At 41.5% G+C, this 20,861-nt stretch overlaps 1 protein-coding gene across 3 annotated transcripts in view; it reads right to left on the bottom strand.

The window, feature by feature from the left end:
- The window catches only part of phf3 (PHD finger protein 3), a 31,188-nt gene extending 14,296 nt beyond the window's left edge, over positions 1–16,892 (bottom strand). Inside the window, exons 1-6 of one of the 3 annotated variants that reach the window (XM_088610151.1) lie at positions 16,713–16,847; positions 12,310–12,572; positions 5,056–5,208; positions 2,565–3,800; positions 2,231–2,462; positions 281–620 (exon numbers count right to left, since the gene is read on the bottom strand). In XM_088610151.1, coding sequence (XP_088466277.1) covers positions 281–620; positions 2,231–2,462; positions 2,565–3,800; positions 5,056–5,208; positions 12,310–12,547 — 2,199 coding nt within the window. In that variant the 5' untranslated portion in view covers positions 12,548–12,572; positions 16,713–16,847. Of the gene's footprint in view, positions 1–280; positions 621–2,230; positions 3,801–5,055; positions 5,209–12,309; positions 12,573–16,712 lie in introns of all 3 variants that reach the window. The other 2 variants (XM_088610153.1, XM_088610152.1) reach the window with 2 other exon arrangements.
- Between the last annotated feature and the right edge of the window lie 3,969 nt (positions 16,893–20,861).

Genomic DNA, 20,861 nt, shown 5'->3' with positions numbered 1-20,861 from the left:
GAACCCATGAGAACTGTACTGTGAACTGAGGCTACCTTAACCTCCAGGATCAGAAGTGCACCTGAAGTAGAAAGGACAAAAAGTTCATTCTGAATTATGATTCATTTTTCTTTTTTATTAAAAACAAATTACCCGATAGCTCTAAACAGCCTTACTTACAAAAATAAAATCTCTTTAAAATGACAGCCCATCGTTTTCCCTTTTTGTTCATTAAGAAACAGAAATGAGAAGTAAAACGACGAGCAAGACTGAGCGACGGCGAGCACACGAGCGCACTCACCTTCCTGAAAATCCTGACGCGGTGCTTGCGGTCATCCGGCGGGCTGGCTGCGTCCTGCAGCTCGCTGTGAGGGTGGCACCCCGCGGGCGCAGGCAGGGGCGCGGGCAGCGGCAGCATGTGGCCCTGTCTCTCCGCCCTGGCAGCAGGCCTGCTCTCCTGCGGCTGGCCCTCCGGGGGGCGCTGCTGCTCCCCGCCCTGCGCCTTCCTGTCCTCCTCGGCGCAGCACTTCAAGCACACGTACTCCTGATCCTCCTGCTCCATCTGCTGCGCCTTGGCCAGGTCCAGCCCCACGCACTCGCCGTGGAACCAGTCGTCGCAACGGCCACAGCCCACCATGAACCTGCCAGTTTAAAAAACACACCCTCTCTTCATGACCAGTGCTGGACATCTCTCTGAACTAACCACGTGGGTTAGCAGTCAAGTCTCTCTTAGTTCAAGTCTTCATCAGCTTCCGGAAAACCTACAGGACTCGGGCTCCTAAGAACAGGATGTCCTCACGCGTGGTATAACACAAGGCACAGTCCTCAGAGCTCAAATCACTGTACGATTATCATCACTACAGCGCTTCACAGAAAACAAATTTCCGATTCTCAACAGCGACATCCTTTCCTCCAGATTGGTACACCGAAAACTGCCAGACTCCGCGTCATCCATTAACAGAGCAGGAAGTGACATGGGCTACTCAGTAGCTTCTGTGAAGAAGAGGTAAATTACCCTGATCGTTCTTCACACATAAAATTCGTAATATTCCTTTACAGACGCATGCAACAACCCAATTTCTTAATCATAACAATGGGTAATAAATAATTCAGCTGATGCTTTTACTCAAAGCAGGTCACATGTGCTCCCATTCATACAGCTGGGTGTTTTTCTGGAATAACCTGCAGGAATTACCTTGCTCAAGGGTACCACCAGTGCTGCAGGTGAACAAGAAGCCTAATCGCTTCTCCACACTGCTGTCACAGATGCAGTAAATATCCGTATAAAGGCATATATATAAACATTTTCCTCACAAGACTAAAGTTAATAGATTTATCTCAAAGAAGCCAAACTGGAGGAATTCTGCCAAAAGATGCTTTCACCCTTAAGCAAGAAGGCTCACAATCAATGCAATGTATTAACTACTGAACCTCCTTCTGAAAAGTAATTCTCCACCGGGTCTAGAAGAACCTTGATAAAGTGTGAAAGAATTTATAAGTTCAAGTGAAGAGAATCTTTTAAAACAGCAGTTCTCAAATGGGTCCTGAGGACCACCTGTCTGCTGGTTATTACAACTGGGCCCTTAATCAACTTTGCTGTTGCCCATGATTGATCTGCTTTTATCGCAGATATTTAAGCTTGTCTAGCCTTTTTTTTTGCGCTCAGGCATTGGTTTAAAAAATATCCAAAGCATGTTTGCAGCAATTTCAAGTTTAACGTTTATTTTGCATTTATTGCATGCATTTATTTTCCCCAACTTGCTCATTAAGAATTTACTCCTTTATCTCCGATTTAATAGGTGACCAGTGGGAGTGCCGATGTACCGGACTCTCATGCACCACAGTGTTTTTCTTCGGTCACACTGCAGCTGAAACACCGAAAGGAGAGCAGCTCTGAATTACCCCAGGGTAGAAACCAATTACAAATTCCCTTCAAGCTGTTGAGGGCTGAAAAAAATGTAAAAGCGTTAGACAGAAAACTGAAATCCATTAGCCTGTGATTAGAAACTTGGCTGAAGCAAAATCCCGAAGCCACAGGGGTCCCCCTGGACTAGGACTGTGAATCTGCATCTTAAATCACCACTTCACGCACCTGCTGCAAGGAGGAAACACAATCAGCACTGAAATCAGTCATCAAATATCATTCATATTCTAAGCAGCAGGAGAGATGAAACTGAAGAGTTTAGCATACTGGGCCTATTTCTCTAAGGTGCCAGTATCGTATACACCACAGACAGAAACGGAGACGTACCTGTTGTTGTGGGGCTTCTTGCACAAGCCGCAGTGCTTGCTGGGATCCCACAGCGCTTCACTGTCAGTGGAATCGTCTTCTGGGCCTTCTTTTTTCACAGCAGGGGCATTATCCGGAATGAATAACGGCGGCTCGTCCAGGGACAGGCTCCTACTGCTCCTCCTCTGTCTATGCAATCCCTTCTCAGCCCTTTTTACTTTGGGTTTGTCCCTGTCATCATCGTCAAAGCCATCTACAGGAACATAGCTGGATATATTACCCACCACTATATGCGGGTTCTGTGGTTTCAGCCCCACCTGTGAATGAAAAGGTTTGCCAACAGCAGCCTGCATACCTGCGTGCTGGCTCTTGGGTTTCTCCTGACCCCCACGAGACGATGACGCTCTGTTAGCTGAAGAGCGAACTACCTCGGGAGATTTGGAGCTCTTGCTGAAAAGCGGGGCTGGTTTCTGAGGCCCTGGGATGTGCACATTCCCCGTCTTCACGTCCTGATTGTGCTGTGTTTTCTGAATCTTGGGTGGAAAATTCCTTTTAAGCTCATCCGCTTTACCCTTCCCAGCTGTTAAGCTTTGCTTCCTTTTCAAGCCCAGAAAATTCTGAACGTCGCTCCTGGTCTTTTTCTGGGGCACAGCCTCAGGCCTTATTATCTCTCCCTGCACATTTGGTAAAAGCTGCTTCCTCTGTTCCATAACAGAACGGACCTGCTTAGACTTCAGCTGTCTCCTGACCGCAACTTTCTGGTCCCATTTTCTGAGCGGCTGCTGGCCTATCTTACTCTTGGGTGCACTCGGCCCCATTGCTTTGGTGGGCTCTGCGAGATGCGGGGCTTCGCTTCCATCCTGGCCTCTTCTCTGCTGAATCTTTCTACCACTGCTCGCCTCCAGTCTCTGTTGAGCTATTTGGTCCTTATTTTTTGGTTCCGTCTCTGCCCTCTTTGCCCCACCCGAGTCCCTCGGTGCCCAATCCGCCACTTTGCTGGTGCTCACGAGCACGTGGGGGCCTTCCTGAACTTCATTGGGGTTGACGCAAGGCCCCAGCTCGGAGGCCACGCCGATGTCAGCCTCGCTCGCCACATTCTCTGGGGTGGCACTGAAGCCTGCCCCCGATTCCCTTCCGCAGCCCGGCGCAGCTTGGGGCTTGTCTTGTTCCCCGCTCTCTGCAGCACTTGTTATTTGGCAAAGCGTCTCCTCCGCATCTTTCAAAGGCTGCGCGCCGTCCGTGTCTCCTGCTGAAGAGTCCTGGGGAGGCTCTGCCGGCTCTCCAGTCTCCGAGCTGCTGCTCGCATCTCCTTCAGCGGTGACAGCGGACGTCTCTGCCGTGGCAACAGCTGATGACGGCAGCTTCGGCTCGCCACTGCTGCCACTGCACCTCGCCAGCTCTGCCTTCTCCTTCTCCTTCTCCTCCTCAGAGCCCATATCTGCCCCGGCATGCTCCTGGGGCTGCTCCTGAAGCTGCTTGCTCCCTCCTCGCCTGCCCTGCCCAGATTTGGCCGGGGATTTTTTAACAGCAGATGTGTCTGTAGGGCCAGAGCGCCTCGCTAAGGTACTCTGTCGCAAACTCCTAACAGGTTCTACAAAATAAAATTAAAAACCGTTTTACACTTGACCTGGAAATTAATCCTCCATATTTAAACATCTGCAGCAGAGGCTGTAATAATGTTGGTAAACCCTGCATTCAACTTGCTGCTATTCAGCCAGTGTTGTTTTTTTCAGGAATTCTGAGCCCTGTTTTCTCTAACACCCACATTATAATTATGTGCTTTCTAAATATATTAGCAGACGGTACAGAACACAGTCTCACTATTTTTTTACTTTCAGGTGGGCACAGCATTCCGTAACCACACAGGTGTATATCGTGTTTCTGTAAACAAGTGGGTTCTATTTTTGTTATATACACATGACTCCAGTACATCAATTCATGGAGGGATTGCATCACCTCATGATGCCACACTGACCACAAAAACAATTTAACCCAACACGCCAAGTCACACAGAAACACAACGATGGAGATGTCTTCCGTTTGATGCACTGGAACCCTCAAATGATCCCACATTTTTAGTGTAGCAAAATAAAAGTGATTAATTATATTTTAGAATATAATTACAGAAGACAAAATAAATGAGCAAAACAAAATTACGCCTGCTTTGCAACCTGAACGTTTCATTCAAAGAATGTTTTGTTAAATGATTGAACCACATTTAAGACAGCCATTGAAAAAATATGCCACTGATAACATATTGCTTAAAATAAAGATTCTAAAATGAGTGACATTTCATTGAATTCAATGGAAATGAATTCCAATTCTTTATATTCTTGAAAGTATTCCAATTCAAATTTCCTGCTCAAGAAATCAACTGAAATTTACCAGGACTGTAATTTAATTCTCAATTGACCCCAAATCTGTTATTAATAAAACTAACATCAGTATGCCATATATGTTTCAGCAGAAGGAACACCTCAATATTATGAAACATCTATAGTCTTAAAAGTAAAAAAAAAATCGACAGCGGTTCTACATTATTTAAAATTTCAGATCCGAAGTACACAATCCACAGATCTGAAAAATCAAGACAAGGGGTACATGTACAGGTCCTGCTCTTCTCCAATGTTTCCGAGCAGTAGGGTGAGTAGGGCTTAGCAGGTTCCACTCTTATGGTTGTAAGCTCAGCCTACTAAGCGTCATAACATCTGTAGAAGGTCTAATAATGAATGAGATCCATATAAAAGTTCAGTCCTGGGTAAACCAATTATTTACCTAGACTACGCCTTCTTGTAAAACTCATCTTTAAACCTCTTCCACAGGGAAGATCAAAACCTGGTGCTGACCTTGAGCCATTAAGCGCGGCGACTTCCTGGGTGAACCTAAAGCAGGTTTTGCTCTGCCTCTCTGGTTCTTGTTCAGAAGCATCAAGTCATCCTCTGTGGCACCATGGCCACTTGCCTTTATACCACCCTCACTCATCATGTCAAGCCCTACAGCTACAAAAACATAAGAAAGAGAACGCGTGTTATCATTCCACGTCAAAAACAATTTCCTCTCTCTGGTCTATTGTAATATAACATTACCACTTAAAAGAAAGTCTTCTCATAAAAGAACAAAGTGCAAACAGAAAAGGTTAAATGTATTTGGAAAACAAAAATTGCTAGAGACACATATATACACACATCAAAACATGGTCACCTGAGTAAAGAAAAACTTGCATATTTTTTTAATAAACTAAAAAATGTTAACGCTCAAAAATAAATTAATATGAATGCCACAAGCCAGTGTGCCATTAGAAATAATATATAGTTAAGATAAAAGATTAGGGAAGACTGATGCTCCCTGCACACTGGTCACAGCTCCATTCTGACAGGGTTAAGCCATGTTCCTAGTCACAGAGGACAGAAGCTCTTGCAGTTAGTTTTGAATGATAGTTTTTGTCCATTTTGTCCACGTCAAACAACAGAGCTCTGCAAATAATTTGTAGAAGTAAGGCATCCCTCTACATCTACTTCTGTTAGAGACAGACTACTTTTGGCTATCTATGGCTATCTCAAGAGGCAAATAAGAATATTCCAAGTCTTCCGAGTAATTTAAGTTCTGAATAAACTCTACTAATCTAACACTTTGGTAAATGTGAAAAATAACTTTAACAAATAGAGCAATGTGCTAACTGAAGCAGAAGAGAGTTCCTGAGATCCTTTTAAAAGTCAAGGATGATTATTAAGATTTGCATGGGCATTGAAGCACAGGGGTAAAATAAACCAATAAAAAGCCAGTCACTTTGGAATGTTGCTGTTAAAAAGTATATAAAGTCAGAAAACACATCCCATGCTTGCAAAAGTGTAGCCAACATGCCCGAGGAGGACAGCTACAAGTTTTCCTTGAACCATTGATACAAAACTATTTTGAGTGCTACAATGAGCACTTTTGGTGGAGATACGGATATTTACTCAAGAATTTTAAATGTGTTAGATTTCAAAATGCATGAAAAACAAATCCATTCTTCACATGCTTATGCAGCAGTGGGGGCAGTGAATTGTGAAACCATCTCATTTCCAGGCAGTGAACAGCTAATCGTCTGCCTCTCTACACAAGCCAGGTAAGTAGCTCATATGCACCAAATTTGTCATGAATGCAGACTGGTTTATTAATTTCCTTTCTTGAGCTAGTCATATTTAAGTTATTACAACAGAACCAGGAGAAATTTCTACAATTCATTAAGTACACAAGTCGAAAATAAAAGGTTCTCAGAAGCATTTTGGTATCAGACTTGGTACAGTAGCTATGGGCGCTAAGTATCACACTTATAACTCACCTGCTTGCAAATGATCACTTTGCATGATTTAACATGGCACTTACTCCATTGCACATTTCCACTACTCTTTTCAACGCTGTCATTGCAAACTAGAGCACTAACACCAGATCCTTCTAAATTCAGAGTCCCAGCCAAATCTGAGTGATGAGCAAGTTCCTTCTTCCAGCTCAAGAATGCAAGTGTGCTCTCTACAGCAGACACCACAGCAGACATGCCAGCCAACGACTCAACCGCCCACTGTACCAGAATTCCTCAACACTGGCCTCTGCCTGTAAATCTCGTAGAATCTGTCACTGGGCTTTGATTCACCTGCAAAGGACTCGGAAGGAACCCCATTCCAGTCAAAACAATTTTTCTCCCTCTTTCTAGACTACACCATAATACTGTCCCTGCTCCCTCAAATCGGCATCAATGCTATAGCACTGCCACAGGACCCTGTTCAACTAAGGTCCACTCTATCGCTCCTCCTATTCCAGGGATTCTCTACCTGTATTAAATTGCAGTACAGGTCTGCCACACCTTAAGTGACTTTGGCTTACGTGCAAAATTCATTGAAATTTCAGCGAGTGCGGCCAAACTCTCCTGTATACATGGTCTAATACTCTGTCTGTCCTTCACAGTGTTGGTGCATCACCTCCACTATCTGCCCTGTGATCCAGCATGGCGTTCATTTGTCTTGTGGTACCGCATTCCCTACATACTGTGTCTCCTGTATTTCAGTGTATTTAGTGATTCCCCCTTGTGATTTTGAGATATTAGTGTTATACTGAGGCTCCCAAGTGCGTTACGAGTGAGAAAGTCAGTAGTGCTGCTGAGCATTCAGTCTGTAACGACCTCAGAAAACATTGTGTGGGGTCGTCTTGCACAAGGTGGGGTCGTGCTTTAGTGGGGAGGTCAGTGGGGGGGAAATCAGATTCCATTTCTATTTTATTATTCTAACAGTCAGGCATTGTAATTAACATACCTATTTCTGCACTACAGTTCATGTATGCTGTCTCATTACTATATTTACATGTATTGTACATTACTGTTTAGGAAAATAATCAGGGCTATTGACAAGTCAAGATTTACAAATCTACTGCGTGCCGTGTGAACCTAATACGCATTCTAATGAATGTTTAAGTATTCAAGTTTATTCCTTCAACACAGCTTCCTCACCCTCGGGGGTCTCCAGGAACTAAACCCCTGTACAAACTAGTTGTGTGTCATTAGTTTAACAGGAGTGCGTCTCTGCAAGTGAACGCTGCAGAAAACCTGGATGGCATGAGACCTGTAGTCACTTCAAGTTCTGGAGCCAATCGCAGACCCACAACTGGTTTCTCTGAACCTAACTAGTGGACTTTTTTTACAATCTCAAATTGATTTTTTTAAACTTCATTCCAGGGTTATAACTGTGGTTATTAAAAAAAATCAACCTGAATGTTGTGAAGTTCCAGTGAATAGGAGAAATGTATGTGCCGAAAGTCTCCATTTGATTTATACTGAACAGATAGCAGTTCTTAAAAAGCAATAGCACTATCTGTAGAATTGATGTTACAGCACAATAAATACCAATAATTTAATATTGTGTAATGTCTGTGCCGAATATTGTGATAACATATGGCCTACCTGAAATACCCTTAAACCAAACCTGACCTACCATAGCAAATTAGTTTGACATCCCTGTCCTAACAGTTACAGACAGGATCAACCCAGGAGGCCACATCTTTAACTACTGCAGGAAGATAAGGATATAGGGCCACAACCATAAAAACAGGATGGAACTAATCTGAAACAGGAGCTTTCTTTACATGAAGTGGTGTTTGGAACAAGGTTTCCAGACAGGTGGGTGAGCTCCAAACTCTGGACCAGCTTGAAGTAACACATTACTGTGTGATAACTTATACAAACTCCATCGAACCATGTCTGCATTGACTCTCTGATCACGTCCCATAAATCAGATCCTCAGGCGGAAAAGTAATATTTCAGAGTGTCCTTGGGAAAAAAGGGCATCCAGCAGAAAACTGTGTAACACTCTGCTAGCACACACTTGTCTCCTGTTGTTGACTTGTGCAAGCTATTCCCACAGATTCTACTGGACAGGTCAGGAAAAACACTGACCATGACCTCAGCATAGTTTTCTTTAAAAGTAACGCTGCAATCCTTGCACTATGAGGTGATCCTCCTTTTCCTTTTTTAAGGATTTGTATACATAAAATTTAAAGTATGACTACTGTGGCACAATTTCTATTCTTAAAAAAATAAGCACTCCATTTCTTTTTTAATGCAAACTATATGTATATCTATTACAGAATCGGGAAAAATTGCACTTATAATATGCTTTTCAAAAAAGTGTGTAACATTTTAAAAAAAAGTCTGCATATACAAATTGCTCACTTAAATTAGTGAAAAATACCCAAGCAATAAAATCTTACATAAAAAGATCATCATGAAGTTTGAAAGGCACTGTAAAAATGGTTTGCTATAAAATCTTTGTATTCAAAAACATTATTTTTGGAATTTCCATCTTTACTAAGACAAGCTATAATGTTTTATGTGACCCACACTGATCTAATAATACATCAGTCCTTATAGTCTTACGTTGAGGCTAAAAACCCCCCAAAACTACCGACTAGTGTACAGATAGCCAACCGACACCTCCTCTCCACACTGAAACGGAACTTGCAGAGGTCCTTAAATACTCCTACGTGACGGCCTGGCACTGCTCTACGGATTACTATTTCACTGCCACCCTGGAGAACCTTCATGCCCTCTAAAACCAGGTATCCAGATGGTACTGAGGCTCTGGCTCCTATTGTTTGGCTCTGCATCATAAGACTGGCCAACTCTCCTCAGACAGATATATTTTCCTGGCCAGTACACTGCAGGTACATGATGGATAAAGATAGGGGCTGATGATCTGGTGAGATTCGCGTTTACTAAAATTCTCATACTCAACTGACCATTCTGATTTTTGATGCGTGTATAAATATACATTGACAAACAATTACAGACAGACAGACAATATAGGCCTAGGTTTAATTACTAGTTTTCATCTCCCCACAAGGTTCAGGGGACTTCACAACCCTTTATATATATTAAAAAAATAAAATCTTCTGAATAATACACTTTAAATTGCATTCTTAGGGGTACTGGAGGATCTACAAAAACTGAAATAATCCTTCACATCTATATTATAAACCATTAAAAAATTGCAAATTAAAAAGGCTGTGGAGTCTCTCTAAACCTTTTCATAAATATAACAAGGAATACTTATATCAACACTGCTAAAGTGAAACTCCCATGTGAGGCACAGTAGAAGATCACCATCAATAATATTCTCTATACTAATTTCAAAGCCATTCTAATATCATTCATTTTTACAAAATGTGCATTTAATACGGCATTCAGGTATCTTTTTTCCCCACTGTGCAATACAGAAACTGGAAAGCATTTAAAAAGACTAAAGTACAATTTGTTTCATGGTGATAAGGAGCAATAGTTTCTCACAGTACTAAAACAGTACTTCTGGAAAGGTTCAGCAGGGTTCTCCTCAAGAAATATAAAAGTATCCCCACAATAAATATTTCTAAGAGACATAAGGCAGTTTCACTTTAAACAATGTTGAACAGAAATTTTAACAAAGCAGCACATTGTTGACCAAAAAAGCATGCAGTTACACTTTGATCATCCTCATACTTTCAAGAGTGTAAACCAGAGCCAGGCATTCCCAGGCCAGGAGGACCACAGTCCTGCAGGTTTCCATTCCAGCTCTGAACTTCAGCTTCCACTGATCTCATTATTGGGATAAGAAGTCAAATTACATGGTTTACGAGGTAATCGGTTACTAATTAAGAGAACCTCTAAAACATGCAGGATTCTGTCCCTTGAGGACTGGAATAGCCTAGCTCTGGTGTAGACCTAGGTCTTGTTCATAGATTTTCAACAAAATAAAGGCCCATCTTATTTCAATATAATATTTTTATTTCCCAATATAAACTGACAGCAGAGACCTTTTTGTAAGACTTTTTTTCTGAAAGGAAAAGTTTAAAATAAACTAGCAAATAAACAAAAGGAAGTATGAAACACTGTATAACTCTCACATGCAAACATTTTAACAAAACTGCACATGCAGAAACCAACTATGCCAGATTATTACAGGACAGAAGTTAAATGCTGAGCACATGGAATACCAGAAGAGAACAAGCACGCCCTCCTGGGCTAGACTGCTATCCAAGTAGACGGAAACATTTCCAGGCAAAAAGTGCCACAAACATCCACTTCTTCTTGCACAACTGAGAAAGCACAGCTTTTATGGAAGTGCATTTAAAACGGAGAACAGGCAACACTTCTTCTACCGGAGGGCTTTGGAAGCAGGGAACAAGCTACCCAGCCATGTGGTTGAAGCCAATACTCTGGTTTCTTTCAGGAAATGGCCAAATAAGATCCCTGGATCAACTAGCTGCTAAGAACCAAATGGGCTAGACAGCCCAAACTGCCTCCTCTCATTTATAACCTCTTATGTTCTTTTGTTGTAAAGGCAAATTTAAGACAGAAATAAAGTATGGGTTGTAGTTTTGAGCATTCATCTACGTATGGTGTCAAGGAGGAACTTCAGACTAGAGTTACTAAAAGAGCAAAGAAAAATCCTCATCTTCATTTGTCTCATGGTCATGCAGATTGCAAGGATCCCCTCACAGTTTAAACACCTACAGTCTGCACAGAGACAGACAAGCAGAACACTAGTGGTATGACCGTTACAATTACAAAATTAAACTTCCAGGCACTTTTCCACCATATCAAATTAAGATCCTGATTTTCTTACAAGACTTAACTTTTAAAATCGTACAAGATTCTTTACTTTTTAAACTTGACAATACAAAATCTACTTACAAAAATAAAGAGCAAAAAATCCTGAACAAAAAAAAGTCTGGGTTATCCTGTAGAGGAACAATTTTTAGGCCTATCTATTTTTGGAAAGATTATCAAATTATACATTAGCTTTGAATTAGCAATTTCCTTTCAGAAAAAAATGTGGAAAAAGGATAAATATACAGCCAATGAAATATTAAACTATGTTTAATTTATAAAATCATATATAATCACAGCACTTAAATTACAAAGACCAACCTTAAAGTCTATTTGCAATTCTTTGTTAATTTAGTGGATAGACGCTACATATACACTGCCCTGAAAAGTATTCCTGTCATCCCTAGTTCATTGTATGTAGCAAAAACACTCGAGAACAGTCCACCCTCTGTAAACTCATCACAGATCTCCACCTCAAACATAACAGTGAGAAAAGCATCTTTTCACTAAACAAATGAAAAAAGGTCAAAGGAACTGCAACCTGCAGCTTTAGTAACAATAAAAAGCAAATCGTCCCATTGCTAGTAGATGGGACAATAGGTCTTGCAGGTCAACATAATCCAAATTATTCAGAAAGAAGTACTGGCTGCAGTTCAAAGGTACAACTAAGGAGTGTGGCTTCAAAAAAGTTGTACTTAAAAACAATATTTTTTGTGGCAAGATGTGCCAAATATAGAATATGATTTTTCTTTTACAAAATACAGCACAAATTGTGATTTGCTGTCGGAACTATGCTTAACATGATTTCTGGTATCTTGTAAAAAGTTTGCTTTGGCTCTGTGATAGCAAAACTTGTTTCTTTTGTTCCGCAGGGCAGTGTATAGTGTAGGTACCTTTATTCTAAAAATTTCAGTCATTATTGGTATTCTATTTTCAGTGAATATTAAAACCTTCAAGAAAAGTCTATAATTGAATTCCTTCGATGAGATACCTGTCGAGTCAGCGATTTGAAAGTTGGCATCATCATTATCTAAAAGATGAAACTGGGTACTAGCAGATCCAAGCATAGGATCTTTGTCACTTAGCATGTTCTTTAAAGAGTCTTCCAGTAAGTTGTGACCTGTTCCAAATTCATCACTGACTTCACTGTCCAAGTTCGGCCCTAGTAATAAGGTGTCATCCAACTGGTCACTGGGAATTAAATGGTTAAAGGTGTCAACTATATCCATGAATGCTGTCGCTTTTCTTTCAGTTCTGCAGAAATAAAAGAATATGCATTAAGGAAGTTTATTAAAAAGTAGCAAAGATGGTCCTACAAAACCCCTTTACAAGAAAGCACTCTTGTACTTAGTAATTGACAATGTCGACTTATTTTTAAACTGGTTCACTTTTCTTCTAGGTAATTCAACACATTATAACGTGAAGGAAATGTCTAAACCCCCACACACTTTGGTGTCAAAATCATTCACAAGGCTCAAGTGCAACCTGTCAAATTCTCTAGACAGTAAACTTACTGAGAAAAATGTAAGATGCATTACAATGATGGATATGAGAAGAGAACACACTGTTGTAAAGGTCTGAAACGTTTGTGCTAACAGGCAGGTACTCCTTCCTCATGAATAGGGATGTTATTTTGCCACAGTCGTGACTGCTTTCACAGAATTCACCACAAAACATTTTAAACTTCTACACTATGGGTGTCAGCACAGGAAATGTGGCACGAAGCGTATTGGTACTCAGGGATTAAGGAGCAAGAAGTTCAGACTGCAAAACACAAAATAAAGCACCAACTTCCAGTAACTTTGTATCACATTCTAAAATCTAAGCACACTTACCAACAGCTTTTAACAAGGAAAATACAAATCAACAAAGAGGACAAGCAGCAGCGCGCTACTGTGACTTTTACTACATATTACTAAATTTAAATATTTAAATATATATTTAAAAAATATTTTGAGACCTGTAGCAAGTGGGCAATTCTGGAAGTAACAGACTAAGAAATTTAGAAAAATGAAAGGAAAATCACCATCTTAGCCTATTTTTACTATTTGAAATGAGTGTTGTGGTTAGGGATTTTTAAATCAACAGATTTTCATTAGTTGCCACTAATTATGACCTTATTGATGATGCACTATCATCAGTGATAGTCTGCTACTGAGGCACTTCCTCATGCCACAGGCTGCTTAGACAGGGCTAAATGTTTCTGCATTGACGTTTCCTGGCAACAAAAGTGCAAGTGTGTTATGAAAAGCAGAACCAGTTTCAAACAATTATACCCTGCACACTCAGAACACAGAGTGTACATGAACTGGCCGATCAGATCCTAGACTGATCCTACTGGCCTCACAAAAAGGTATACTTCAATTCAACAAAGCGTCTTCACCTGATCTGCTGAAAACTGCAGAACAATGGCAGCCGCTTGTCAGCTAGGTGAGTGCTGTACTGGGAGGAAATACACTATATAACTGCATAGGAATTATTATTACAATGAGCTGCAGATACACAATGAGCTAAAGCTCCACTATAGCTTTTGTGTTCCAGGCACAGCTAAAAGACTATCTCATCTTCCATTCAGCTCCTGTGTGCTATCTGCAACTGTAGACCCTGGACATCCACACAACAGTGTCATACTTGTGCGTTTCTTTCCAGACACCACCTCCAGTCGTGCCATCCTCCTTACTTGGCCACTCATTGAATTCATTTCAGGATATTAATAATAGCAATAAATTAGGGGTCACCTCCCCCGCCACCAAGTGCAAACATCATGCATCAAACCTAGACTGCAAAAGAGAAAGTGAATGGAAGATAAGTGCCCTCTATTGGTAGGATGGTACATTAAATCATGAAGCCCGTTTTTTCAGCTGCTTCTTACCCCACTTCGTCATTTAAGAAAAGCTGAATCTTGATCATTCATCTCTATGCATGAATTTAATACAGAGAACATCTCATAAAAAGTTTTAATCACATTTGATCTCTTGATCTAGAAAATATGTTTAATTGGCAAGAGACTGGCCGCTGACATTGTAATTAGGATTTTCAAAGCCATTAATACACAGATGTCAAAGGCACTTTTTATAGTATTTGTTTACTAGGATAATCTCAATAGTATTAAGAGGCCTAATTAGCATTATCTTAGAGATTGTCTTTGAAGAAACAATAGGAGATATCACAATTCGTCGTTTTAATCAAGAGCTGAAGAGGTTAGATAGATAAGACTTTATTGATCCCAAAGGGAAATTGATTAAATTTAATGAAAAGGTTAATTCATTTACACCACTTTCCTAAAACTGATTTTAGGAAAATAATGTGCTTTTCTCTGTAGCGTCTTAGACTAAACAGTAGTACCAAACAGTGCACCATACGCGTACTTTTCAAAAATACCTCATCAGTTGACACTTATCCAGAATTGCCCAGTTGCACCAACTGAAGCAGAAACAGGGTTTCGAAATGTCAAACCACCTTAAAGCACAGAGCTTTCTTCAAAGAAAAAGAAATAAGCACCCTGTCCTACAAACAACAGGTTTTCATAAACCAGCAAGCACTGTTCAGAACCCAGCGAGAGCAGTTGTTCTGGAGGTAAAACAAGATGTAGTTTTTGTCCTAGATTACATCAAAGTAAGAGGAAGAAGCCTATGGAGTGGAGATGTCAACACACACTTTCCCTCTAAACAGCTGTAATAGTTTATCAGGTAAAATGATAGATCAGGACATAAGTGCAGCATAACAATCAGGCCATAAACCCACAAACCTTACAGTGAACACTGCAGAATACAACCTGTTTGATAACCATTTATCATTCAGGAGAAAAAATGCTGATTATCAGTATAACCCCAGTGTTACGTGTTCTTGTTCAGTGTCTAGAATGAAGACAAAGGGATCCTGCTGTGTGTGAAGGACTGTCAGTGGGATATTAGCTTCCTAATGCTGGGCAGTTATAGTTCTGGAATTTTTCCTTTTGGATAATTTCATTATGCTGTTAGGTAGCCCACAAAATTGAGAAAGCGTTCTTTTTCTACCACCTAATTTCTACAAACAGTGTTGAAAGTACTTAATATAGAGCTGAAAATACATATACTAGCAATACAATATTTCAAAAATACAAAAAAAACAGAGGGCACACCCATATGCTCTTATTTTAAAGAAGCAGCAAGTTTACAGGGATAGGCAACTGCGTTGACCTATACTATCGATATGAACATGTGCTGTTTCAAATTCACTGCCAGCGACCTTAGGTGCAAAGACAAAAAGACGTTCACATTCATTAATTGGGAAAATAACTCTCCCCTAACTCGATCTCCCTCGCTTACCCTTTCCTGGGATAAACAGCTTATGACTTCAAATGGGATGTTTTCAAAACAAATATTTGATAGCAATGTGTGATGCATGCAGCTCCACTTCTGAATTCTTGTAACGCGTTTGTTGAGTATAAATACGCATGAGCAGCAAAAATGAAGTTATTAAAGCTTGAGGGTCTTGGTCAACACAAACATCGCTTCCTTGCAGGTGAACGATGAAGGCACTGACCCACGTGTCGTCCACTAGAGACAGGTCTTCAAATCTTGGGGATATCTGGACCACGCCGTAAACAAATCGGTATATAACGTGTTCAGGAAGAAAAATATTGAGCTGATCGGTAAACTACTTTTTGAACTGCTTTTGTTTTTTTTTTCTTCTCATTGACGTGAATGCCAGTTGGTTTGCGAATCGTAGTGGATCATGAGTAAAAAAAAAAATAGATATTTGATTAAAATACTCTGACGTGCATACTATCACAGAGAACTGTTTTTAATTACAAAAGAGTTCGTAATTAAAAACTCATTTGTACTGAACTGCCCTGTATGACTCAGTTGTGTCAAGACGTCAGATAAACTTTACTGGACGACAGAGATACAGCGACGGGATACTCGTTTGGCACATGCAACGAGTCCCTTTAAACTCGGCCGAAAAAAAAATGTTTTCCCGCAACTACGAAAGGAATAAACATTGCTCGTGACTTTAAAAAAAAAAGTGTAATAGCCGTTTTGCACAGGCGCAGGCTTCAGTTTTAATCCCCCAGGAAACGGGCTGCAACTTCGGCAGGGTCGATACCCCGAGCAGGCCTCAGAGCCCTGCCCGCATCAGCAGCGGCCCCGAGCGGGGCAGCAGGCTCCTCGGACTCGGCCTGTGGCTCGCATCCACCGCGGCCTCGCCTCGCCTCACGGCGGGGGACGAGCCCGGGTCAAGTGCGAAAAGCGAGGAAGCCCCGAGGCCTACGCCTCCTACCCGAGCAGCGCTGCTCCTAGGCCCTCGCTCGCCTACAGCACACAGCGACGATCACGCCCCCTTCCCCTTGCCCACAGCCGCTCGCCCCGTCTCCCAACAGCACGGAAAGCGCCATCGGCGCCCGCTCTTTACCTTCTTTCCGCAGCGCCGAAGACTTTGACTTCTGGGCCTCCCGCTGTATTTAAAGGAGCCCCGCTCTCATAGCGACCCTGGGCAGCGGCAAGTCTTCCTCCGGCCGTCTCTCGCCCGGGCTGCAGCCATTCGCGTCCAGCAGCCGAGCCGTGGTCATGTGACCCGTGTTTACTGCGCTCGGCGCCCCTGCAGGCTGCGCGGGGAACTGCAGCCCAGGCGGAGTCCGCTCTGCTCGCCGGGTGGGGGGAGAAGCCACGCCGTCCGCCAGTCGTGGTCTCCTTCGCTGCGAGCGCTTCCGCCTCGGTCTCCAGACCTGGGGAAGGATATGTACGCCGTCGCGCCCCTCAAATTGCAATGCCTCATGTGCGCTGCTGTACCCCCCTTCCCAGAATAGCTGTAAAATTGGTGGACGCTGCACACTGGTGGTGGTGGAGGAGAGTCCCCATTACCTGTAAAGCGCTTTGAGTGGAGTGGCCGGAAAAGCGCTATAGAAGTGTAAGCCATTATTATTATTTTGTGACTGGACCATTCTGTTTTTACCGTTTCCACTGCACAAGAACAGGGGACCTGGAAGCACGCATGTGCATTTTATTGTGTTAATTCGCTTTATATGGCAGAAGACTGACTCCCATCCACACTACCACTCTTAAGACAATAACAGTAGTAATAATCATCTAAGGCACAATGTTTTAGACATGGTCTTTTTTAAATAGGTTAAAAGAGCATTACCTCTTACACCCATTCTATGTACATACATTGTAATGAGGATGCCTGTTTGCAGTTTGTAATAATCAAATGTTCTGACACATGGAGTTTAACATTCGTAATACAATATGTATTTTGTTTTTTTATATATATAAAAGTATCAGAAAGATGGAATGCACTTCCTAGAAGAATTCCTCTTCAAAAAACATGAAAAATGTGAATTTAATGTTTCATAAGTTCTAGGAGCTGCGTAAAACAACAATAAATTCAAAATTTCAGGAATTATTCTGGATAATGAAATGTTGCTTGTTTTAACAAAGAATAATTAATGAGTTAAAAATAGGGTCTGGCTTTTATGATTGATACTGTTGTTGGTTTTAAGAGTTGGATTTAAAGTCATTTAAGTGATATTAGGAATTCAGCCTCGCTCTTTATATGAAGCACTAACACAAAGTATTGTATTATGGCTTCAGGATTACAAAACTTGAGGACTCATAGCAACTGTATATAAACTACATATGAGTCATATCTGAGTTCTTGGAAATAGTTCCTTAATAATATAGAAGGCCCAAGAAGATCCCATGAGACTGTCTAGGGGTTCCCAGGAAAAAAGGAGTCTAAAATCTGCCTTGTAGCAGCAAGGCTTATTAATACATAAAAAAATTAATGTTGGCAAGGATTTTCAAAACGGCCTGATTCAAGCCTGAAGGAATGCAGAGTAATTTGGCCTCCTTTATAAGCAGCACATCCCAGACCTGTGACAGTACTGATGATAGATGACCTACCCCAGGTATCTCTGCATCTACAGATACAGAGATACAGACACCATGACATCCCCACATGAGGTTAGTGTGGGTCCTAATGCTCCAGTATAGTGACAGGAACACTATAGTGTAAAAAGGCACTGTACTTCGGATGAGACATAAAACCGAGATCCTGACTCTGTGTGGTCATTCAAAATCCCAGGGCATTTCTCAAAAAGAGAAGGGGTATCACTCCGGTGCCCTGGCCAAATTTCCCTTTGGCCCTTACCAATCATGGCCTCCTAATAATCCCCCTCTATGAACTGGCTTCATCACTCTGCTCTCCTCCCCACTGAGAGCTGGTCTCAGTCAATCATCCTTATGATGAGAAACCAGTGAGGAACTTGCAAGGTGGGAGAAGACACTACACTGAAGTGATCACAACTGTTTTTTCCACGTTTAAAAGGTACTGCACAGCCCAATTTATTGCTCCACTCTCTCAGTTGAACCTTGGCAATCTGACAGGAAGCAATGTGACTGCAACCACTGTTGTCCAAGACGCCAGGCTGACAGCATTACGTACAGTAAGCAGAATTCTGCTCTAGGTTGTCTCTAAAATGTGAAGTCCTATAATTATTTGACCGGCCAGCCTTCCTCCAGTTTAATGAGACCTAAGATGAATCAACACCCCTGAATATCCATATATTCAAAAGTAGCAGCTACACCTAGGATCAAACTGAGTTTCTCCCCACCCATCACATTCAATTGGACTGCTGTCCAACTTTGAACAAAAACTTTTAAAAACAGAGTTCAGCTCAACATGGATGAAGAGGTGCTTCCTGCGAAACTATCTGTCAGCGTGAAGTTTCTGCAAAATCCCATTTTTCCCCTGCACCAACATCACCGCTGGTGGGATACTGAGGACAACGCTTTGCTCTGACACATCCAGTCAGATGTCTCGCTTCCTGCACAGGGATGTTCACATTCAATGTTCATATCGTAGATGTTGAGAGTTATCCCAAATATGTTTTGATGACATCTAATTCACATTTATCATTATATGTCACTCATCTTCAAGTACTCAAATGTTGAAGAATTGCATGAGGCTGATTAAGCTCCAAGGCACACTATGGTAAATGTTGTAATCAGTGTTTAAGTAAAATATTTGTATCTTTGTAACCCCCAAATGAATAATCAGCCTTTTCTAAATCCAGGAAGATTGTTTCACGAATACTATTAATCTTGACCATTCAATATACACACTTTGTTATTATGTCAATAACATTATATATTGTGCTCTTAGAATCCATTAGCAGAGACTGCTTATTATTATGTTGACTGATTCCTAATAATCATAAAATACTCATGCAACTTACTGTTTTTAATGTGCCAGTAAATACGCCTGCCACTACAACTGACAGGAAAAGGCGAACTGTGCTACAGTAAATCAGGCAATCAGTGATTTAAACCAGAACTTCTTGGCAGGTAAAAACAATGTTTTGTACTGTATATAATGCACTGAAGCAGGGACATCAATGACATCACCCAGCTCTGGAATTTAGACAATAAAACTCTGTTAGAGGACACAGTCTTGTAGTGCAGCAGACTTCTCTGTTAATAATACTAACTAGTAACTGCCTAATACTGGTAGGGGCAGAATAGAGCTGCAGTAGTACATGGTGGCATGTGCAGTGCTTTTGTGGTGAAGGAACCAGCATTTAGCTGTGGCAGAGTGGCTGTCTATGGAGTGACACCGTGTGTGCTTGGAGCCCGCGAGCGACCGGAATTGAATCTCCGGAGGGGCAGGGAGAGCCACACGCCCAACAATAACATGACTTGAAGTGATCAAAATATGACCATCTCTATACTCACACAGCATAATGCCTCAGACCATTTTCTCCAGTTAAAAACCTAGAACAGTGGCAGCACTACCAACAAAGTTCGTGGTGGATCGTTTGATCTGCTGGAGGATGTATTAGTTAAACCTATATGGATCGTGACATAGCCATTTAATGTTCTATACCTTTCAGGTAATACAGGCCAGTAACCAGGGCTAAACACAAATAGCCCACACAACCCAACTGCTAAGTTACTCCACTGTGTATAGAGGGTGGAGGTTTGTGAGCGTATTTAGTGTTCTCTGCAATTAACCACCAGCCAGAAGTCTGTGGCTAAGCCAGACTTGAACAAGGGTGATCTTATGACTTATAGTGGCCTAGGGACAGATAATTGGTGTTGACAATAACCTCATATATACTGAAATTCCTCCCTTGCGAGTTTGAGGTACAATTAGGCGGAGACCTTTGTGAAAGATGCTCAGACAAGGTAGAGGAAAATAGTAACAGGAGAGAAGCAACTGGTCAAGGAAGACCTGATTAATATATTAGAAATAGTTGGTCATTACTTTCTCATCCAGAGCTGAAGACGGACACCAGGAGAGTTCCAATTCCCTGCCAACAAAGCACCAGCAATTTTTTCTTAGAGGATGGAAACCTAAAAGATATTTCTGAGCACTGAAGAAACCAGCATTAAATTTACATAGAAATTTCTTTAGTATCTGGAAAAAGATTTCCATTTAGTACCTGCCTGGCAGAACTTGTAACTCACCTCTTAGAAGCATTATCTAGTTTAGAAACATTTTTTGCTATTTGGCATCGGTTTTACAGAAAAGACTGTCCCGGGGAGGGTGTCTTGTTGTATA

This window comes from Lepisosteus platostomus, chromosome 17 (assembly GCF_059453375.1).
Source record: "Lepisosteus platostomus isolate fLepPlt1 chromosome 17, fLepPlt1.hap1, whole genome shotgun sequence".
NCBI classification, from domain to species: Eukaryota; Metazoa; Chordata; class Actinopteri; order Semionotiformes; family Lepisosteidae; genus Lepisosteus; species Lepisosteus platostomus.
Note: the sequence above shows the minus strand (reverse complement) of the source record. Positions and strands in the feature narration are given on the sequence as shown.